The sequence below is a fragment of the Acanthopagrus latus genome, chromosome 4 (genome assembly GCF_904848185.1).
Source record: "Acanthopagrus latus isolate v.2019 chromosome 4, fAcaLat1.1, whole genome shotgun sequence".
Taxonomy (NCBI): Eukaryota; Metazoa; Chordata; class Actinopteri; order Spariformes; family Sparidae; genus Acanthopagrus; species Acanthopagrus latus.
This window is the reverse complement of record NC_051042.1, coordinates 9,216,076-9,233,587: the sequence shown is the minus strand read 5'-3', so window position 1 is coordinate 9,233,587 and position 17,512 is coordinate 9,216,076. Positions and strand designations below refer to the sequence as shown.

General features: G+C 39.5%; 1 protein-coding gene across 1 annotated transcript; it reads left to right on the top strand.

Annotated features, from left to right (window-relative positions):
* Positions 1-503: 503 nt before the first annotated feature.
* Positions 504-5,630, top strand: lto1 (LTO1 maturation factor of ABCE1). Its single transcript, XM_037094534.1, has 5 exons — positions 504-750; positions 1,062-1,167; positions 2,252-2,322; positions 3,868-3,985; positions 4,717-5,630. The coding sequence occupies exons 1-5, from the start codon at positions 692-694 to the stop codon at positions 4,786-4,788; spliced, it is 426 nt and encodes a 141-aa protein (XP_036950429.1). The 5' UTR covers positions 504-691; the 3' UTR covers positions 4,789-5,630.
* Positions 5,631-17,512: the final 11,882 nt, after the last annotated feature.

The window sequence follows — 17,512 nt, the reverse complement described above, 5'->3', positions numbered from 1 at the left end:
GTTAGCTGACAAATGTGCAGAGGAAGCTACAAAAGTAATCATAATGACATCACAGTTCCCTTTAGTAAAAACGGAAATAAAAATTACAATCAAGAATAAATTGAAAGCAAGGTGGCAAAAGCAGTGAGAAGAAGAGAGAACAGGGTGGTGGTTCTACAGAATTCAATGAAAAGTCGGCACGATGAGAAGCACGGGGAGAACCCGGAGAGAGGAAACAATAATATCCAGGTTACAGTTTTGTCATACAAGATTAAACAGTACATTATTTAAAATAGGAACACACAATTTGGGAAGATGTGAGTTTTGTCACACAGAAGAAACTTCAGAAAATGTTTTGCTTTACTGTCATAAATATGATGCAGAAAGAAGGGAACAGATTGAATCCTAAAGAAATTAAGTAGAATTATGATTAGAAGAAGATTAAGAAGAAGAAGAAGAAGAAGAAGAAGAAGAAGAAGAAGAAGAAGAAGAAGAAGAAGAAGAAGAACCTCCTCCAGACTCCTAGGGGGCAGCACTGCTCTGATTGTGAAGGAAGCAGGGCATAACATACGTCTATGGTGGAAACCCAACAGTTGGCGGCATTCAGACCCACAGTAGCCAGTACGTCTGTTTTGTGAAAAACGAATTAGCACGCACGACTGTCGGGGCTTTAGTGAGAACAGTTGTTACAGACATAATTAGCACGGAGAAGATGGCTGGCGGATCAGGAAGTGAAGATTTATTTGACAGTATTGTTATGGCGGATGAAAGGTGAGTCTTCTGGCAATCCAGTGTTGTCTTGTTTAACACAGCATGTGCCTAACGTTACCTAGTAAATGAAAGCCCATGCTGAATCATTACTACGAGTAGTTTTTGAATTAAGTACACAGCCGAAACAGCAGCGTAGTCATTTTAATAAATGAACGATACTCGACTGTAGATGTAGCTAGATGTTGTGTCAAACGAGAGGTTTTTACACCGGTTTTTACAAAGTTGATGTAGTTATTCTCTCGACAGCGTCCATCATATTGAAACAAGTTTCTCGCAACATCCAGTAACTGAGGGTGTGATTTGTTTTTGAGGTTCCGAGGGGAGGGCTACCGGGAGGGATTTGAGAGAGGGGCCCGCCGAGGAATGCAGGACGGCCGCAGACATGGAGCCTCTCATGGGGCCAAGCTGTCCACTGAGGTAGGTCAAAACACGCGAACTAGCTAAGTGCTTTAACGTTAAATGTAAGCCATTGACCAGCCACCGAAACGACTGGTCGGTGTACTTTTCATTTTACATTGACGTGCAAGTTAGTACATTTTTTTTCCGGAACATGACCGCTTGATTATAAGAATAAATCGTTCCCTTTATTTGGTTTACTCTCCCTAATCCTGATGGTGACAACTGGGTGCACTGTTGAAACGCTGGGCCCCGTTCATTCCTATGAAAGCTGCTTAGAGGCGCATGTCAGTACCATAGTACGATACATTGACCTGTGCCGCCCAGATCTGTTCTGCACATGCGCCAAAGTGGTCCTGCCATACAAAGGTATGCCTGTTCAGAATCACTGTACAATTATAAGACAGGAAAAGTTCATGCTTTTATAGAGAGATGACATTACTTTGTAGAAATCTTTTTTCACTTTGACATCTTAGACTATTTTTTGTGAACATGTAATGCTCATATTCTGAGTGAAAACAAATAATTCAACTTTAAATATATATTAACTTTATAAATATATATTACACTGAACACTATATAAATCCTAGCACAGGTCACATACAGAGAATGGATACATCTGTGGCTAATGCTTAGCATGAACTTTTATAATTCTTAGTTTTATAATTGTATGATGATAATGCGGTGATAATGCGGCATCTTCCTACAAGAGCTTTCACGCCAAACATAACGTCCAGTCTGATGGTCAAAAAGCTCAATTTTGGTCTCATCAGACCAAAGAACTCCAAAATTGAGCTTTTTGACCATCAGACTAGACGCTATGTTTGGCGGACATCACACACTGCACATCACCACAAACTCTTGTAGGAAGAGTTTTCTAGCGAGACACTGTGCCAAAGCATAAGTAAGTATTGGAGCACAGCTATGGGATTCTGCAAGGTCTCATGAATGTAATGGAGGTTTCAGCATTTTTTTTTTTTTTCTCAAGCAAATCAGACAAATAAATGAACTTGGAAAAGTCAAGTCATAAGCTTTGTCGTGTTGCATTAAGTTCCTTATGGCTCCCAGGTTTGTTTACCATCTCTTGCTCTTTAACTTCTTACAGATTTCCTTCTATTATGGGTTCGCCATCACATGGAAATGTCTCCTCCAACAGAACACAGATATCAAGTCAAGGTATGTTCTCCACAGGTCCTCAGGAAGAAGGTATTTTCTTTCTCCATTTTTACCAAAACACTCTGTATGGAGACTTTAATATTTTTTCTTCTACATCTTATTAACTACATACATCATGCAAACGATCTAAATCTAACATTTATGAAAGCAGTGGAATTATGTTAAAAGAATAATGTGAAAAATTATATATACATATATATATTGGTAATTGTAGTCACTCATAGATATTAGCCACCTACATATAGCAGATTTTTATTCCCTGAAAAAATAACCATAACAGTGATCTGATAATGTTACAGAAAGTGAGAAAGAAAATCTCTGATACATCACTTTATCCAGATCAGGGTCTAATAGAGGAAATATATAGGAAATATAGGAAATAGGGTAAAGACGACAGACAGGAAGGAGCACTGTGCAAAAGGTGATCTACTCATTCATACCTGTGCAATAACTTGATCCACCACTTAAGTGCAATGATTTAATTTAACTTCTAATTTCTGCTAATTTCATTTATCCACTGTATAAAAACGCAATGCCATATACAGCCCTATATATTTATCTTTATTTATCTATAGAGTTTTCTATAGAGTTCTCTACGTTTGTCTTATTTGATTTTATTTTCCATTTCATTTTATCTTACTTTAATTCTTATCTCTACTACTTATCAAACTAGCCTGCATAAATATAACAAAACAGATATAGGGACACAGGTCTATACCTAACCTCCTCTGATGAAGTGTTAAAAGGCTGCACAACTGTCATTGGCTTTGAAAGAGGAAATTTGGCATTTGATATTTCCAATCTGGCAACTCTGTGGTATGGGTTTCTCTAAAACAGCATACTTTCTCATTCTAAAATCATTATCTTAAAATGTTCATTATTCACCCCCAAAACTAAACTTCAGTCCTACTTTGAAAAACAGAAAAATCCAGCCTCAAATCAAGCTAACACAGTGATCCATTTACTATGAGGGCTTTTGAATTTTTTAGAAGCTGTTTCCCAGATATGGCCATGCAACATGACCTATGGAATTGATTTACTGGAAACTTGGATGGAGGACCCTGTGGGACAAATCCAACATATTTTCTTACTTTCTTTAGCATTGCCAGATGGGGCATTTTTTTGACATTTTGATCAATTTTTCAGGAAATAATGCATGAATCTTGATGGCAGAAATTCAGGCATATTAATGTGGCTTGAATCTATAAGTGTGATAAAGATGTTATACAGATCTCCGATGAAATGAGCTTTAATTATGGTTAAGCAGTTATGGATAGTTTAAAATTTAGAGGGTTATAGGGATATCAAGTTTGATTTTGGATACACTTGATTGAATTAAAGGGCACGGTTTAACATGCTGCATCCAGTTTGTCTGACCCATTGGGCCTTTTTTATTCTCTAGCTTCTGTGTACCCTTTCAGAGAAACTGTTAAAAGATAATTTACTGGGAGTTACATTGAAGTTAAATTCAGAGATTTACTTGAAAAGCCACAGTAAATGTACTGTCCTTAATAATTTTGTGTGTGTTTGTGCGTGTGCGTTCAGAAAGCGTATGAAAGTGCTGCAGTCTCTCCTGTCTTTGATCCAAAACTCCCCTCATGGTGATCCGCAGTCTACAAAGCTACAGGAATACGTGGAGAAGCTCCGTGCCAAGTTCAGACAGGTACTCGATTTACTTGTAATTGCTAATAATGAAGGATTTCCCGATAGCTGCTGATCCTGTGTCTACTGTAAAACATTCAGACTTTTTACAACTAGCCACTTTCACACAGTGACAAATCGTGACTTGACTCGAGTCGGACTCCAGTCGCAAAATTTGAGGACTTGAGACTTGCTTGACTAACACTGATGAAAGACTCGACTTGACTTTGACTTGGCATTCATAACTTGAGACTTGATTCAGACTTAACACAGATAACTGGAACATCTTGGCTTTTCTTTCTTTCTCTATTTTTTTGTGCATATTGAGACATTGGTAGGTGGCAGACGTGACAAAGTGGCACTGTGGTGGACAGAATCAAAGGAGGAGAGGCAGAATGGTGGGAGCTCTGAAAATCATCAAATTTGGATTCAAAGATTGATCACCCACCCTCCTCTGTTTACCATGTCTATGGATATGAAGAATACACTAATGCGAACTTCTTGTGACTTGTTTGACCTTAGCCATGACTTGACTTGCTTGAGTAATAGCAATAACTTGACTTGCTTGATTTTCATCACAGTAACTTGGGACTTGCTTGACACATGAAGGTTAAGACTTGAGACTTTAACATGTGTGACTTACTCCCACCTTTTCTGTGTAATATAAAAATGTCTGGTATACCAACTTGTCCCACTAATGATGTCGAACTGTCCTGCTTTATTGCATTCAAGCTAGCCTCTGATATTTTCCAGGTCTGCATTATGCTGAGTGTCCAAACTGACTTCAAGGACTACATCAAATCTTCTGAAGGGACATCTTTCTGAATCTCAGGAGCGGGTATCCTGGAAGACAGAAGACATTTACATTTTAGGGCATTTAGCAGATGTCCAAAGCTTATCAGGAGCAATTTGGGGGTCAGTATCTTGCTCAAGGACTCTTAGCCACGCAGCTAGGGGAAGTCGGGATTCAAACCAGTGATCATCTGATTACTAGACAACCTGCTCTACCTCCTGAGCTACAGCTACCCTGTGGATGGAAGTTAAGCTGCTATAAGTCAGCACCCCTGATGTCGGTCTCATAGGTTGCATCAGTAATTGTGTGCAGTGGTTTAATTTAAGGGTTTGCAGTATGAAGCACTTACTGTCGGTTTGAAAGTAGTCGTTGCCTTTATATTCTGATGGAAAGGTCTGACATGTGCGATTCGACAGTTCTCATGTGAAGAGGGAAAATCTGAGATGTCTGCAGTCAGTGTTCCAGGGTTCACAGCAAAACTTCACAGAATGATTGCGAACACTACAGTGACTAAATGAATTAACTCATGCTACTTCTCTGGAATGGGGGGAAGTAATCACGTACAGTTTACTCAGGTGCACAAGCAATATTCACCTGGTGCTACTCTGTACTCCATAGTTGTTTTGTTTTTGGTGTTTTTATCTGACACCTGTATTTAACTTATCTGAAAAGATTTTGCAGCCATAAGATTTGATGCAATTACAAGTATTTTTACAAAGTAAAGGCAACAAAAAAATCTATATATTGCTCAACTATTTCTGTATATCATTGATGCTTGGTGTTTTGTAATTATTACATTTCGAATGAAGTTTACTGTTTCAGTTTACCTCATTTCATTTTAGACAATAAAGTATGCTTTTAAACAGGTAAAATATCTGGCCTACATTTGATTTTTTTACGTGTTTTGTGTGACTACCACATCTGAGAGGTCACTGCAACATGTTTAACTCCCCAATATCAACATCTGTCCCGGAAACTGTAGATCAGTCTGACTTTAGTCTATTTTAACACCCTGGTTTGTGTCAGCATCCACTTAAAAGATGACCATGCGTGTGCACAGCACATTGCCAAAGCCATGGAGAAGGTAACGGCTGTGGTGCACGGTAAGACATGGTTGGAAAGCACGTGTATCCAGTGCAGACACAAATGATAAATGCCATATTTTCTTCACGTCACAACACATCGATCATGATCATGCAACACTACTTGATGTACTTTTGCATGTGGCAATGGTGTGGTACTGATAGAAGGACAAAAGGCCACACGGAAGATGAAATTGTAAAAAGAATAACTGTGACTGTTAATAATGTCCCTCTGCTTTTTTACAGTTGGCATGAGCAATAGCATTGAGCAATAGCAATGAAGCTGTGCTAGGCATAGCCGCCACACTAAATGTAAAGTTAGTCTTGCAGGGAAAAAGTAAAATACATAGTGTAATCCTCTGTAAACTTAAATGTTATAGAGATATTTCTATTGTAACAAACAATGCAGCCAAAAAATTACTGATGTCGGGCCTCTACTCTGTCAAAGGGACTCATATAAAGGATAACAATATGTTTAGTCCTCATTACAACCAGAGGAAAAATAAACACTGTCACCAAGTCACTGTCTAGGTAGCTACGCAGGGGCGTCGCTAGGAGTGCAAAACATCTCTTTCCTCCCTCCATTGTTGTTTGTGTTTGTGTGGCTGTGTGGTGTTACACCTGAGTTGTCCTGATGCTGAAATGTGACTTGTCACATGCGTGACATCAATCCCTGAGACGCAAGAAGAAAGCAAAAATATATATTTTACTAAGGGAAAATGACATGAATAATAGTTACACACAGTGACTTGAATAATTAACATTAATCTGATCGCTGGTTTGGAAATATTAATGCATGAGATTACTTGTCACTGAAAAAAGTGGTCAGATTAGAGTAACATGTTACTGGCATCACTGCCCACAGATCAAGCAGGGGCTGTTAAAGATGCAATTTCAGTGTAGTTTGAGAAGGAAAGGAAGGCCAGTCGTTGGTGTCCTCATCGTCATATTTTAATCACAAATAAAGCTAATTTTACCACACTATAGGCCTCCTGAGTAATGTTTACGTTAAAGATATTGTAGCCTGCAATAGGACCTGTGCTGTGTGCATAAGTTAAGCAGGTAGAACATTTTCTATTGTAATTTGGCTTCATTGCCTACCTGCATTAGGCCTACAGTAGGCTTTGTAGGGTATTAAGAGAAAAAAAACATCATTTAACAGAGACTACACACCCAGACTACACCCACGACCACAATTAAATTTTTCAGGAACCTGAGCTGATCGAAGTATTATCAGGGGTTGGGGGAGATGATGTCTCACTCTGCACATCTTCTTGCTCTGGCTTCAACTTTTTTTTTTTCAAAGAACCTCCGTATATCCATAACAACTAACTACTATAAATCCTGCAATGGTACTAAACAGGAGGCTAATAGATGGGCTCTGGTATTATCAGTGACGCATAGAGGGGGAAAGAATAACACTGATGTTGAATTTGCAACAAATTATTCTGACTCTGCCCATATATGGGCATATGCCTTAAGGAAAGCCAGGTCAAGCTTTTGCACAATTTGCGCTGGTGACAATGTTGCATTTTTGGCTGCTGGCTATTCGATATGCAACCACATGAAAACTTCTTGGGCTATTTTCATCATGATTTTTTTTTTTCTTTTAAGGTACAGAGATCCGGGATTATTCCCAAAACATCCAAATGCCCAGATCTAAAGACACACCTGTAGCCACACTTCTTCCCTTCTATCCTTGGATCATGAACGTGTAGTTGGCAGATAATTCTTAAGTGTCCTCACAATCACCTTGTTTTACATGTTCCAGCTACATGATTTTTTTTCGTGCCAATGTATTGGTATGTGGACGTGTGGAAGCATGAGGCCCCAGGATGGTCAAAAATTAGATACGAGTTGCGATTATTTTGGAATTATCCTTATGAGTTAAAAATTTTATGAGAAGGAACAAAGAGAACACTTGACACTGATCGCTATGATGATAGCTGTGATGTACTGTAGAAGACAACAGTGCACTACTCTAATTTTGACTGAACTACTAAACTGCATACAGGCTGACTGCTTTTAAATTTAGTATTTCTACTATGGGAGACATTGGTCACCAGGTCGACAACCTCTGCTATGAACCGTCTATGCTCGATCCACACACACATGCAGACAAAGAAAGAGCAACAATACAAAGCAGTCTGCCAGCCAGGCTTCTTTCTATTCTACTTCCAAACTCACAGTAACCCATTAGCACTGTGTGTGTGTGTGTGTGTGTGTGTGTGTGTGTGTGTGTGTGTGTGTGTGTGTGTGTGTGTGGTTGGGTACAGGAGTAGCAGCTGGTTTAGTAAGACAGCGGGTCAACGCTGTCCTCTAGTCGGCAGAAAGCAAACAGAAAAGAAAAAGAGGGCAGCATGGGGGAGGATGGGGTGGAGGGAGTATGGGTCAAATGAGAGAGGCTTCATTCAGATTACTGTTTTAGTAAGATTTGTACCCTCTTAAAATGAAAAAAAATAAAATAATAATAAAAATCAAGGCAGACAGAGCAAGCAATTATCAAATGACGATGCCAAAGAAAAAGATTAGGAATAAATGGATTGCAGCCATGGTTGGACAGCACGTGTTGCAGTAAAGGGAGGAGGCAAAAGAGTAAGGAGTTAGAGGAATAATAATCAGAGAAGGAAGGAAAGGATGAGAGGGAGGGCGAGGAGGAGGGACTGAAGTCTTTGAGAGAATGTAAAGGAATGTGGGGAGCAGGTGGTGAGTGGTGACGTGAAAAGCAGTGGTGACAAATGCCAGTCGGCCGGCAGCAGAAAAGCCTTCTGAATGAACTGGTGGCATCGGGTTTCCACACAAGAACATCAACAGCTCCACAAGGAGGAGGGGCAGCCATGAAGAACAGCATACACAAATAGTGTCCTCTGGATGAATACACATAGTTTAAGATAAGATTTAGGAAACTTGCATTCAACTGAATATGTCCAGATACATCCAGATCATAATTCGATAGATTGGACTATCATTATTAATGAACAGTATGAACGCAGTGTTGCCAACGTGGCAACATTCTTATTCGATTTAGTAACTTTTTACTTCCATTTGCACTGTTTACTGTTTGCACAGATAGACTTTATAATAGACTTTATAATTAAGGCCCATGCAGGGAACAAGGTCCATACTGTTTTTGTAATGACTATTATTTTTTGTTATTTTTATTTTTCTTTGTCCCAAATTTCTCACATTAGGCTTGGTTAAGGTCGCTGTGAATGTCCACCACTAGGTGGCGCCATAATGAAGGAAATTGTGTGTTGGCTTATAACTCCCATATACTTTACCACACATTCAAAAACCTTTTATCCACGTGTTCCCTGACTTGTGCTGAATCTCATGATATAGACCACGGCCATTTCCGCCTACCGTTTTTTTCTCAAATTTGTGACTCAACGGATTGACTAGTTCGGTCTAGCTACCGGAGGACACGGATGTCAACAAACCGATATGTTTTAACTACTTTTTTATTCATTTTGAGTCATACACGCTACAGTGCTGTGTTGTAAGGTGTCTGCTGATGTTGCATGACTTTTGTGGTGAGATGTGGAGCATGTAAAGAAGCTTAAAATACAGTGTAAAGTTCTGACCCTATGCTGTTAGCTGTCAATGCTAACATTCCGTTCACGGAGCCCTGTAATGGTTGGACCAAAAGTGTTTGCGTCTTCGGCACTGGCAGTCAAGTGTAGCATGATCAATGAAGCTGCATGTTTAAATCGGCCGAAGTTCTCCTTTAATACGTGATAGGTGCTTGTGGGCCGCAGATTTTCAGGATTCCAATGGCCTTTAGCTAAGTTACACAGCAGGTGGCAGCAGATAGTGAGTGACTAGTTGTGGTAGCCTGGACCTGACCAGCTGGACATTGACACAGAGGAAGATGATACACTTGTTCTTTTTTAGTCAGTTCAGTTAAGGTTTCTGCAAAACACTGACACTATTTATGTGTCATAGGCTATCCACCGTAATTATATTTCAACAAAATATGTCATACCACGTTACATGTTTGCTCCCTGACATTTATATTGGTAGTAAGGGGAAGTTTGTGATGGAGTTACAGGCAACAAAGCCAGCATTTGAACTTTGAGAATATTACATCACTGAATATTTTGAAGGAGACCTTGGAGCAACTGCAGCTGTGTTTGTGGCATCGACAGCATTGACACAAGATAAAACTGAAAACTGAAACCAAAAGAAATGTCAAGTTGCAACTTGAGGAGATGCAGAGTTCAAGCATGTCCTTGGTTTGCAGAAATGATACATGCTAATTTCTACACTTGGTAGTAGTCAAAAGTTTAGATATACATATTTTCAGAAGAGCTATAATAAATTCCTTGTTCAATCAAACTTTATGAAGGGCTATGGAAAGCCAAATTAGTTTGTGAAACTAAAAATAACCTCTCAGACTTTTCTTAAAATAGTTTTAATCAATCATACCTTTGTTGAATCTCAGCTTGACTTGAATCTGATGGTTGCAAAATGAGGCAGGAAATATAAGCTGAAACATTTGTATGGGTTGCAACTTCACATTTCGTTCGATGTAAATTTTATCTTGTGGTGACACTGCTGGAAAACTTTGTATTTGGCTTAAGATACCTGTTTTGATTTTGTTTAACTCCAATGCCATCCCACCCACCTCCCCGGTCAGATCATAAACATGTAATGTGTACATGATATTTTGTGGAACCTCCACCCGAACCCACAATGGACAATCTCAACCAGAGCCACTGCTCTCATCATAGGTTCACAGAGTGGAGAAAGAAATTGGACATGCCAAGAACTTTGCACATGAAGTACAAATCCGCCCAGAGGTGAAACTGTACAGCAAAAGCGTCGCCGCTTGCCACTTTCAGTGAGGGAGGCTGTCACCAAAGAACTGAATGAACTCGAAGAGTAAGGAATCATTTAAAAGACTGACTCTTCTGAAAGGGTGTCCCCCGTTGTTGTCACCAGTAGGAGAAATGGAAAGATCCACATGTGCGTGGATATGAGGGAACCTAACAGAGCAGTGGTGCCTGATAGCCTCCCCCTACCACTGATTAAGGACTTGCTGTCAAAGCTGTGTGGATCTAGAATGTACTCCACTTTGGACCTGAAAAGTGCCTACCATCAACTGGAATTGCATACGGAGAGCAGAGGGCTTACAGCTTTTATTACACATGAGGGTCTATATCAGACCTACAGAGTGCCTTATGGACAAGGCTCTGCCCTTACTGCATTCCAAAAAGTGATGACAAACATTCTCAGTGGATTGCAGGAAGTACAGTGCTACATGGACAACGTCATCATCTATGGCTCCTCACAGGCAGATCATGACATTAATCTGGAAGCCTGGTCTGAAATTGAATATATAAAAATTCCTCTTCCACCAGACCATACAGGACTTCCTTGGCTATAGACTCTCACCTGAAGGCTTGGAGCCTAATGATTCCCATGTCAGAGCAATCCTGGATGCCCCTGCATCTGTTGATGCAACTTCCCTGCGTTCACTCTTGGGTCTAAGTGCATGGTATAGCAAGTTTATGCTTAACTATTCCAACATCGTGGAACCTATGAGGGCCCTGCTGCGAAAGAACAGTGCATTCACCTGGAATAATGAAGCACAAGCAAGCTCTGAATGATTTAAGGGCATGATTGCCAATGGACCAGCACTAAAAATGTTTGACCCACATAAGCTTAAAGTAGTGTCCACCGATGCTTTTGATTTTGGGCTTGGAGCCAGCCTAACACAAGTTGATGATGCTGGAGAAGAAGAAACAGTTGCTTTTGCCTCTCGCAGCCTATTGCTGCGTGGCTCTGGGGAAGAAAATTCCTGCTACGCATGGATCACCAAGCTCGCATAGCCAGGTGGTCTGCCCGTCTCATGGAGTTCGATTAAGATGTCAAATACAGGTCTGGATCACAAAATAGCTTTGCTGACTGCTTATCCAGACTACCACTCCCTGGAACTGGCATGGATTACACAGAGACTGTGGAGTCAGTCGCAGCAATAATGACGAACACCAATGCAGTTTCTATGGAACATTTTAAAGCTGAATGCCACTCCTGTTCTTACCAATCTCTGTGCACAAATTCCAAAAATATGGCCAGGGAAAAAGACTGCTGTTAATCCTGTCTTATGGCCTTATTATATGTGATGAACTGTCAATTGTGGATGACTGTAGCACTTGCCACCTTGTTGTACCAGAGTCCCTGCATGGACACCTGATTGACATTGCTCATGAGACCCATCAGGGAATTGCTCGCACAAAGCAATGCCTGAATACATATTCATGTATGCTGTTTCAAATAGGCTGGTTAAGCTACTGTACACGGTGTTAAGCTCAGTACAGCATTAAGAATGTTATTTTGACGTAAGTAGTTTGAAGTGTTCTGTTATGGAAGAAGTTAGCTTTATTGAAAGGAAGAGATGTTGTGTTCATAAAGTATGTGGTTACTAGTTACAACATCTAGTCATCAGAGGCGCTAGAGGGGAGGTGGAGAGAGAAAGGAAAAGAGAGAAGAAGAAGGGTACCGAGGCTGTAAGCTAGAAATAAAGATGGCGATCCCCTCAATGCATCCATCTACTATTACTCTTAGTAGTTCACCAGCATAACACTTAAGTTCTTAAGTGTACCGCCCGCAGAAGAAGAGATTATCTTGAGAAGGAGACAAAACCCCCAAGGTCTCCAAGCAGTTGGAGTTTCGAGTCAGACAGGACACACACATGCGCTGGTTGCAATGAGCAACTCAAGTAAGAGGCTTTTGTCTGGGCAGAAACAGATAGTATATAGCGTGTTTCTAATCTAATCTTTCATCTAATTATTGATATTTTTATGATATTGACCATTTGACTAATTTCAGGTTTTGAGACTAAATGTATATCATTTGATGATTGATCCCTGATTTCAGGGTGCTGCCCCATGTTCATTAATGAATCGTAGTTACCTACGTTTCATTAATTAACTATAATAATTTTATTAACTAATAACAATATTTTAATTAATAATCAATATCGATTCCCAACAAGAGTAATGATTAGAGCTGTACTAATCCCGGTTGGAGTCAAGGCTGCTCCTGGCTAATTTACTGCAGGATGAGGAGAGTTGGACTCTGTGTTGATATTATTGATGCTTGGTGGTCACGCACAGTCAACGTTGTTGGGCAGTGTGTGGATGAAAACTATCATCATCAATTTCTCGTTGCTGCTCTTCACAATTCTCTCAACACAAATTTAAACTATGCACTACAGAACTATTTCCTGAAGGTCTGTTTGTTTATGTGTATATCTGCCTTATTACTAGCCTCCATGATACCTTGCACAAGTTATGGGTCCTCTTACTTAACCAGAACTACTGGGTTTTTTTTTTTTGGTTTTTTTGTTTTATCTCAGGAGGGTACTAATCCTCTTTCATGTGATTGGTACAGTGTATCATTCATTCATGAATCTCACAGTTAGGGATGTGAATGACTACAACTAACACAATATGTATTACTTAGCCCATGTAGCTAATGCTTTTAGAGCCTTATTATTATACTTCGTTAGTTACGCTAGTTCCACCGAGCTGGAAAAGTATCACCATCATTTCAGTCATCACTGCAGTTCCTTGAACGTATGCGAGTCAATCCCCATAAGAGTTCATGTTAAAATGGCCAACTTTATAACAGAAATAAACTATAAACTATAAACAGCATAAACATTAGCTTACTGTTAACTATAAATATAGCCTGGTACAAAAAGAGTTCTGATCGCTCTCTAATTTATCCCCATCTCCTACTGAGATAGCCTTTGGCAGAGGAGCATCTAGAGGAAAACACTCTAAATCGGGGAGAGTAAAGAGTTTGTTTTGGAATAATAGGAAAACTGCTAATCTAATTTAGAAAAAAAAAGAGTCTCACTACCTGAGGAGTGAACCTGCTCCGTGGGCTGGTGGTATGGCAGCAGATACTTCAGTATATGTTGTCAGATGACAGCAGGGTGAACAGACTGTGGCTGGGTGAGTGCTGACTTTTATCATCTTTGATAGCCTGGTAGCTTCAGCTAGGTAGCTAAGTGGGCTTGATAACTAACGAGACACGTTACACCTCTTTGCCCATTTTTCAATAGCCAGGGTAGAGTCAGTTATTATAAAGACTGCAACGGCAAGTACAGCCAACAGTGGGCTTCATTTCAGCCCGTCAGAAATGTACGGGTGATGTTGCAGTGGAAATGGTTCAAGCTATGTGTACCCCTGCTGGAGCCCTCCGGTGACTCCAACTACTTTTATCGCTGCTGGTGTTGGAAGGACATTTGGAACATAAAACCTGTGGAAAAAAAAAAAAAAGTTTTCTATTGCAAATGACAGTAAACAACATAAAACATTACAGAGGGTGACAATGAATGTATGTGCTGAATATGAGAACTGTTAAATGTAGTTGTTCTGTCTGCCTGTGTGTGTGTGTGTGTGTGTGTGTGTGTGTGTGTGTGTGTGTGTGCATGTGTCCGTGTGTGCGTATGTGCTTAGGGTCTTTGTCTGAGCTGGCAGGCCTGTGGGAAAGGATTAGACTTTCACGCCTTTTCCTCCACACTGAAGCCCCATCAAAGACATTCCTTGCATAACAAATCAACGAGTGCTGTGTCACACACAGGCACACACTCACTCTCACACACACACACACACACACACACACACACACACTCCTGTTAATCATTGGCCAAACAATAACTTTAAGGATTCAGACAGAACTTTCTTTTTCTCTCACCTAAAATGAGGGTAAGAGGAAATGAGTAGAATTTACAGACTTGTATTTGTCTTTAATTATTTGATAGTTCATGGGGTATTATATTATATGATTTGATATTATATTTTTTCATTAGTTTAGATTATAAAATCAACAGATGACAGGAGAAACATGCACCATCATTAAATACATTTTCAGGAAGCTCTTTTATGTATTGAGTATCTTGGTTCCTCATTGTGTACTGCAGTGAAAAGATTATTGTGTTGGGTATGGACTCCAGGAAGAATAGCAATGACTTTGCCAAAGCTAATGGAGATCCAAATAAAAGATAAAAGATACAAGGGTGTATGGCAACAGTGGGACTGACTTACCTTTGTCATGTGATGCAAATGCGACAATTTAACTTTCTCTCCCCCAATGCAGATTCCAGTACCCAAACTTCAAGTACATGTGGATACTTTTCAAAGCATAGGGTCTCTTGGAAGTTCACTCGCTTATACATAACACATGAAACACCATTCAAGAAAAGATGGAAAGATTACAGGTGGGGTATATGAATTAAGACTACACTGCTGTGATAAAAAAAATATCATAATGGATACTGTTGTTCTCTGTGTCCACTCACACAGAAGCTAAGTGTTAGAAGACAGACACAGAGGTTGAGAATTGCATAGCCTACTTATGCACTTTGTACCTACCCTTTTTGACAACACAGCTTAAGAGATGACCAGAAATGGTATGAGAGAGAGAGGGGATGACATGCAGCAAAGGACTGCAGGTCGAACTGGAACCCTGGGCCGCCGCAGCAAGGACAAAGCCTCTACACAAGGGTTACACTCTAGCAACTGAGCAACTGGGGTGCTATCTTAATGCGCTGCAGCAAATGAACAGAGCAGAACAGAAAACCATGTATGATACTGTATATGTGATAAGTGGTCACATCTGTTGAATAAGGTCAGTATGGGGCATGATACCAGTTCAGTGGGTTGGAGTATTGCATTCTCACATTTACCAAAGCGATTGTATGTTTTTTTTCTTTTTTTTTTCTGAGTGAGTAATGTAAGATTGTAAAGGAGCTCAGACAACTAAAGAGCTGAAACCACAGCATTGTCTTTGGTTTGGTAGCCCGAAACCAAACTACAGCATTTTGGGGTTTGCTCCACTGGGCTCTTTGTTTTGCTTCGTTGCTTTGTTCATTTCTCAAAAATCTTCAATCATAAAATATGTATTCATTTAAATGTTGTATCTGCATTTCATCCAGATGCTAAGAAATGTTTTGGTTTATCCGCGTCCATCTGAATAGCTCCTTTCTCTCATTTCTTTGCACACAGTTAAGATCAGTGTGGGTGGCATGGTCATCCAAATAAATGATGAAGCCAAATTGGCGCAATGTAAAATTTTTCCCAAGACAAAACATGTTTTATACTTGATGTGGACTCATAATCTTCAGTCTCAACTTGCATTACAATACAGGGACTACATTCTTCTCACAACTTAAATGAAGTCCAGTTTAGTTTATTTTGTGTCAGAAATGGGAAAGAACAGGGGATGAACGTTTCTAGCAGGGTGAATGTCACTTTTGTTTTCCGTGCAGCTGTTCTACAACATGTATATCAAAAAATGTGCCTGCAAATAATAAAAAATGGTCAAAAGCCTGGATCTAAAATATACACTAACTCAAAAATGATCAAAAGGATCATTCCATGCAAAACAGTTCAAGTCAGATAATTTCTTGAAAAAAATCATGTTGGAACTGATATTAAATTCAAGATCAAAGAGTTGTTAGGGCCACTTGTGGGTCATTGGTCAAACAGGCCTTTAAGTAGGTTTCTAACAGTGCAACATTCATTCATTTTAATAGTTCTTGCTGAATATTTACTGTAATCACATAAGTAACATAAAGTCATTTTTTTACCTGAATGAACCAAATTTTGGTTCTGTGTAGTATTAATGTACTTCTGTACATCTGTATAAGTTATTTGGTCCTGCATAAAAAAATGTGTGCCACAGATCTTGTTAAATATTGCTTCAGAGCACACACACTTTTTGGGTTATTTTGACTGTCGATCTTCCAAATAAGGATTAGTTTCTTGAAACTTTTGTATGTGATAGTGTTGATATTCATAAATATGGTACATATTACTAATTTTTATTAGCTATTATTTCCACTGACTCACCTTTGTTGGTTTCCTGGCTATCTGTCTGATACCTATTGAGACTGTTTTTCATTGTGCTCTGGGAATTTGCAAGTTACAGTTTGTAATGGTTTGGTTTGTTCTAATTGTTCTTTGTTCTAATTGTTTGGTTTGTTCTAATTGTTCTTTGTTATAATTGTTTGGTTTGTTCTAATTGTTCTTTGTTATAACTGAAATAATGTCTGTTTTACAGTTTTTGCCATCCCTCTATTCGCAACAATACTTTGACATGAAAAATACATTAAACGTAAGTAAAAGAAATGACAATTCTGACGTATAGCCTCTTTAGCTGTTACGCGTCATGGTCACAACATGCTAGCATGTGTCGATGGTTGTCTGGAAAGTGAAGCGGCAGAAGCCATCCAGGGCGCACTTTCTAAAGCACAGAAAAGAGGAGCAGGAGAAAAATGCAAAGGAGAAAGGTATGTAAATTTGATTCACAGAGCATTCATAATATAATCATGCTAGCTAGCAGTAGCATCATGACATCTTACTAGAAAGCTAACGTTGAGTAGCAATAAGAGTGTGTGATGTTCTGCTTAGTTCGGCTAGGTTTTGTTGTTATTAACATGCAGTCGATGGCAAAATTGTCATAACAAGACTGTCACAAGACTGGTTCAGACTGCTGGCCTGGGTTGGCCTTGACTGGCTGGCTATTTTTCGAGAAAAATGCTATACAAGTTGACGCTAGCTGCAGTATACAGCACTTTGCATGTCACTGTGTGCTATGAAATTAAACATTGAGTGGAAAATTCTATTATTATTTATTTTTGAACAGGTTTATTCTT

What these genes read in the sequence shown, in the direction of transcription:
- lto1 (XM_037094534.1), top strand. Translation starts at nt 692, where the DNA reads ATGGCTGGCGGATCAGGAAGTGAAGATTTATTTGACAGTATTGTTATG. An exon ending in AACACAGATATCAAGTCAAG is followed by an intron (nt 2,323 to 3,867) that starts GTATGTTCTCCA and finishes GTGTGCGTTCAG; the next exon opens with AAAGCGTATGAAAGTGCTGC. An exon ending in TCCGTGCCAAGTTCAGACAG is followed by an intron (nt 3,986 to 4,716) that starts GTACTCGATTTA and finishes GATATTTTCCAG; the next exon opens with GTCTGCATTATGCTGAGTGT.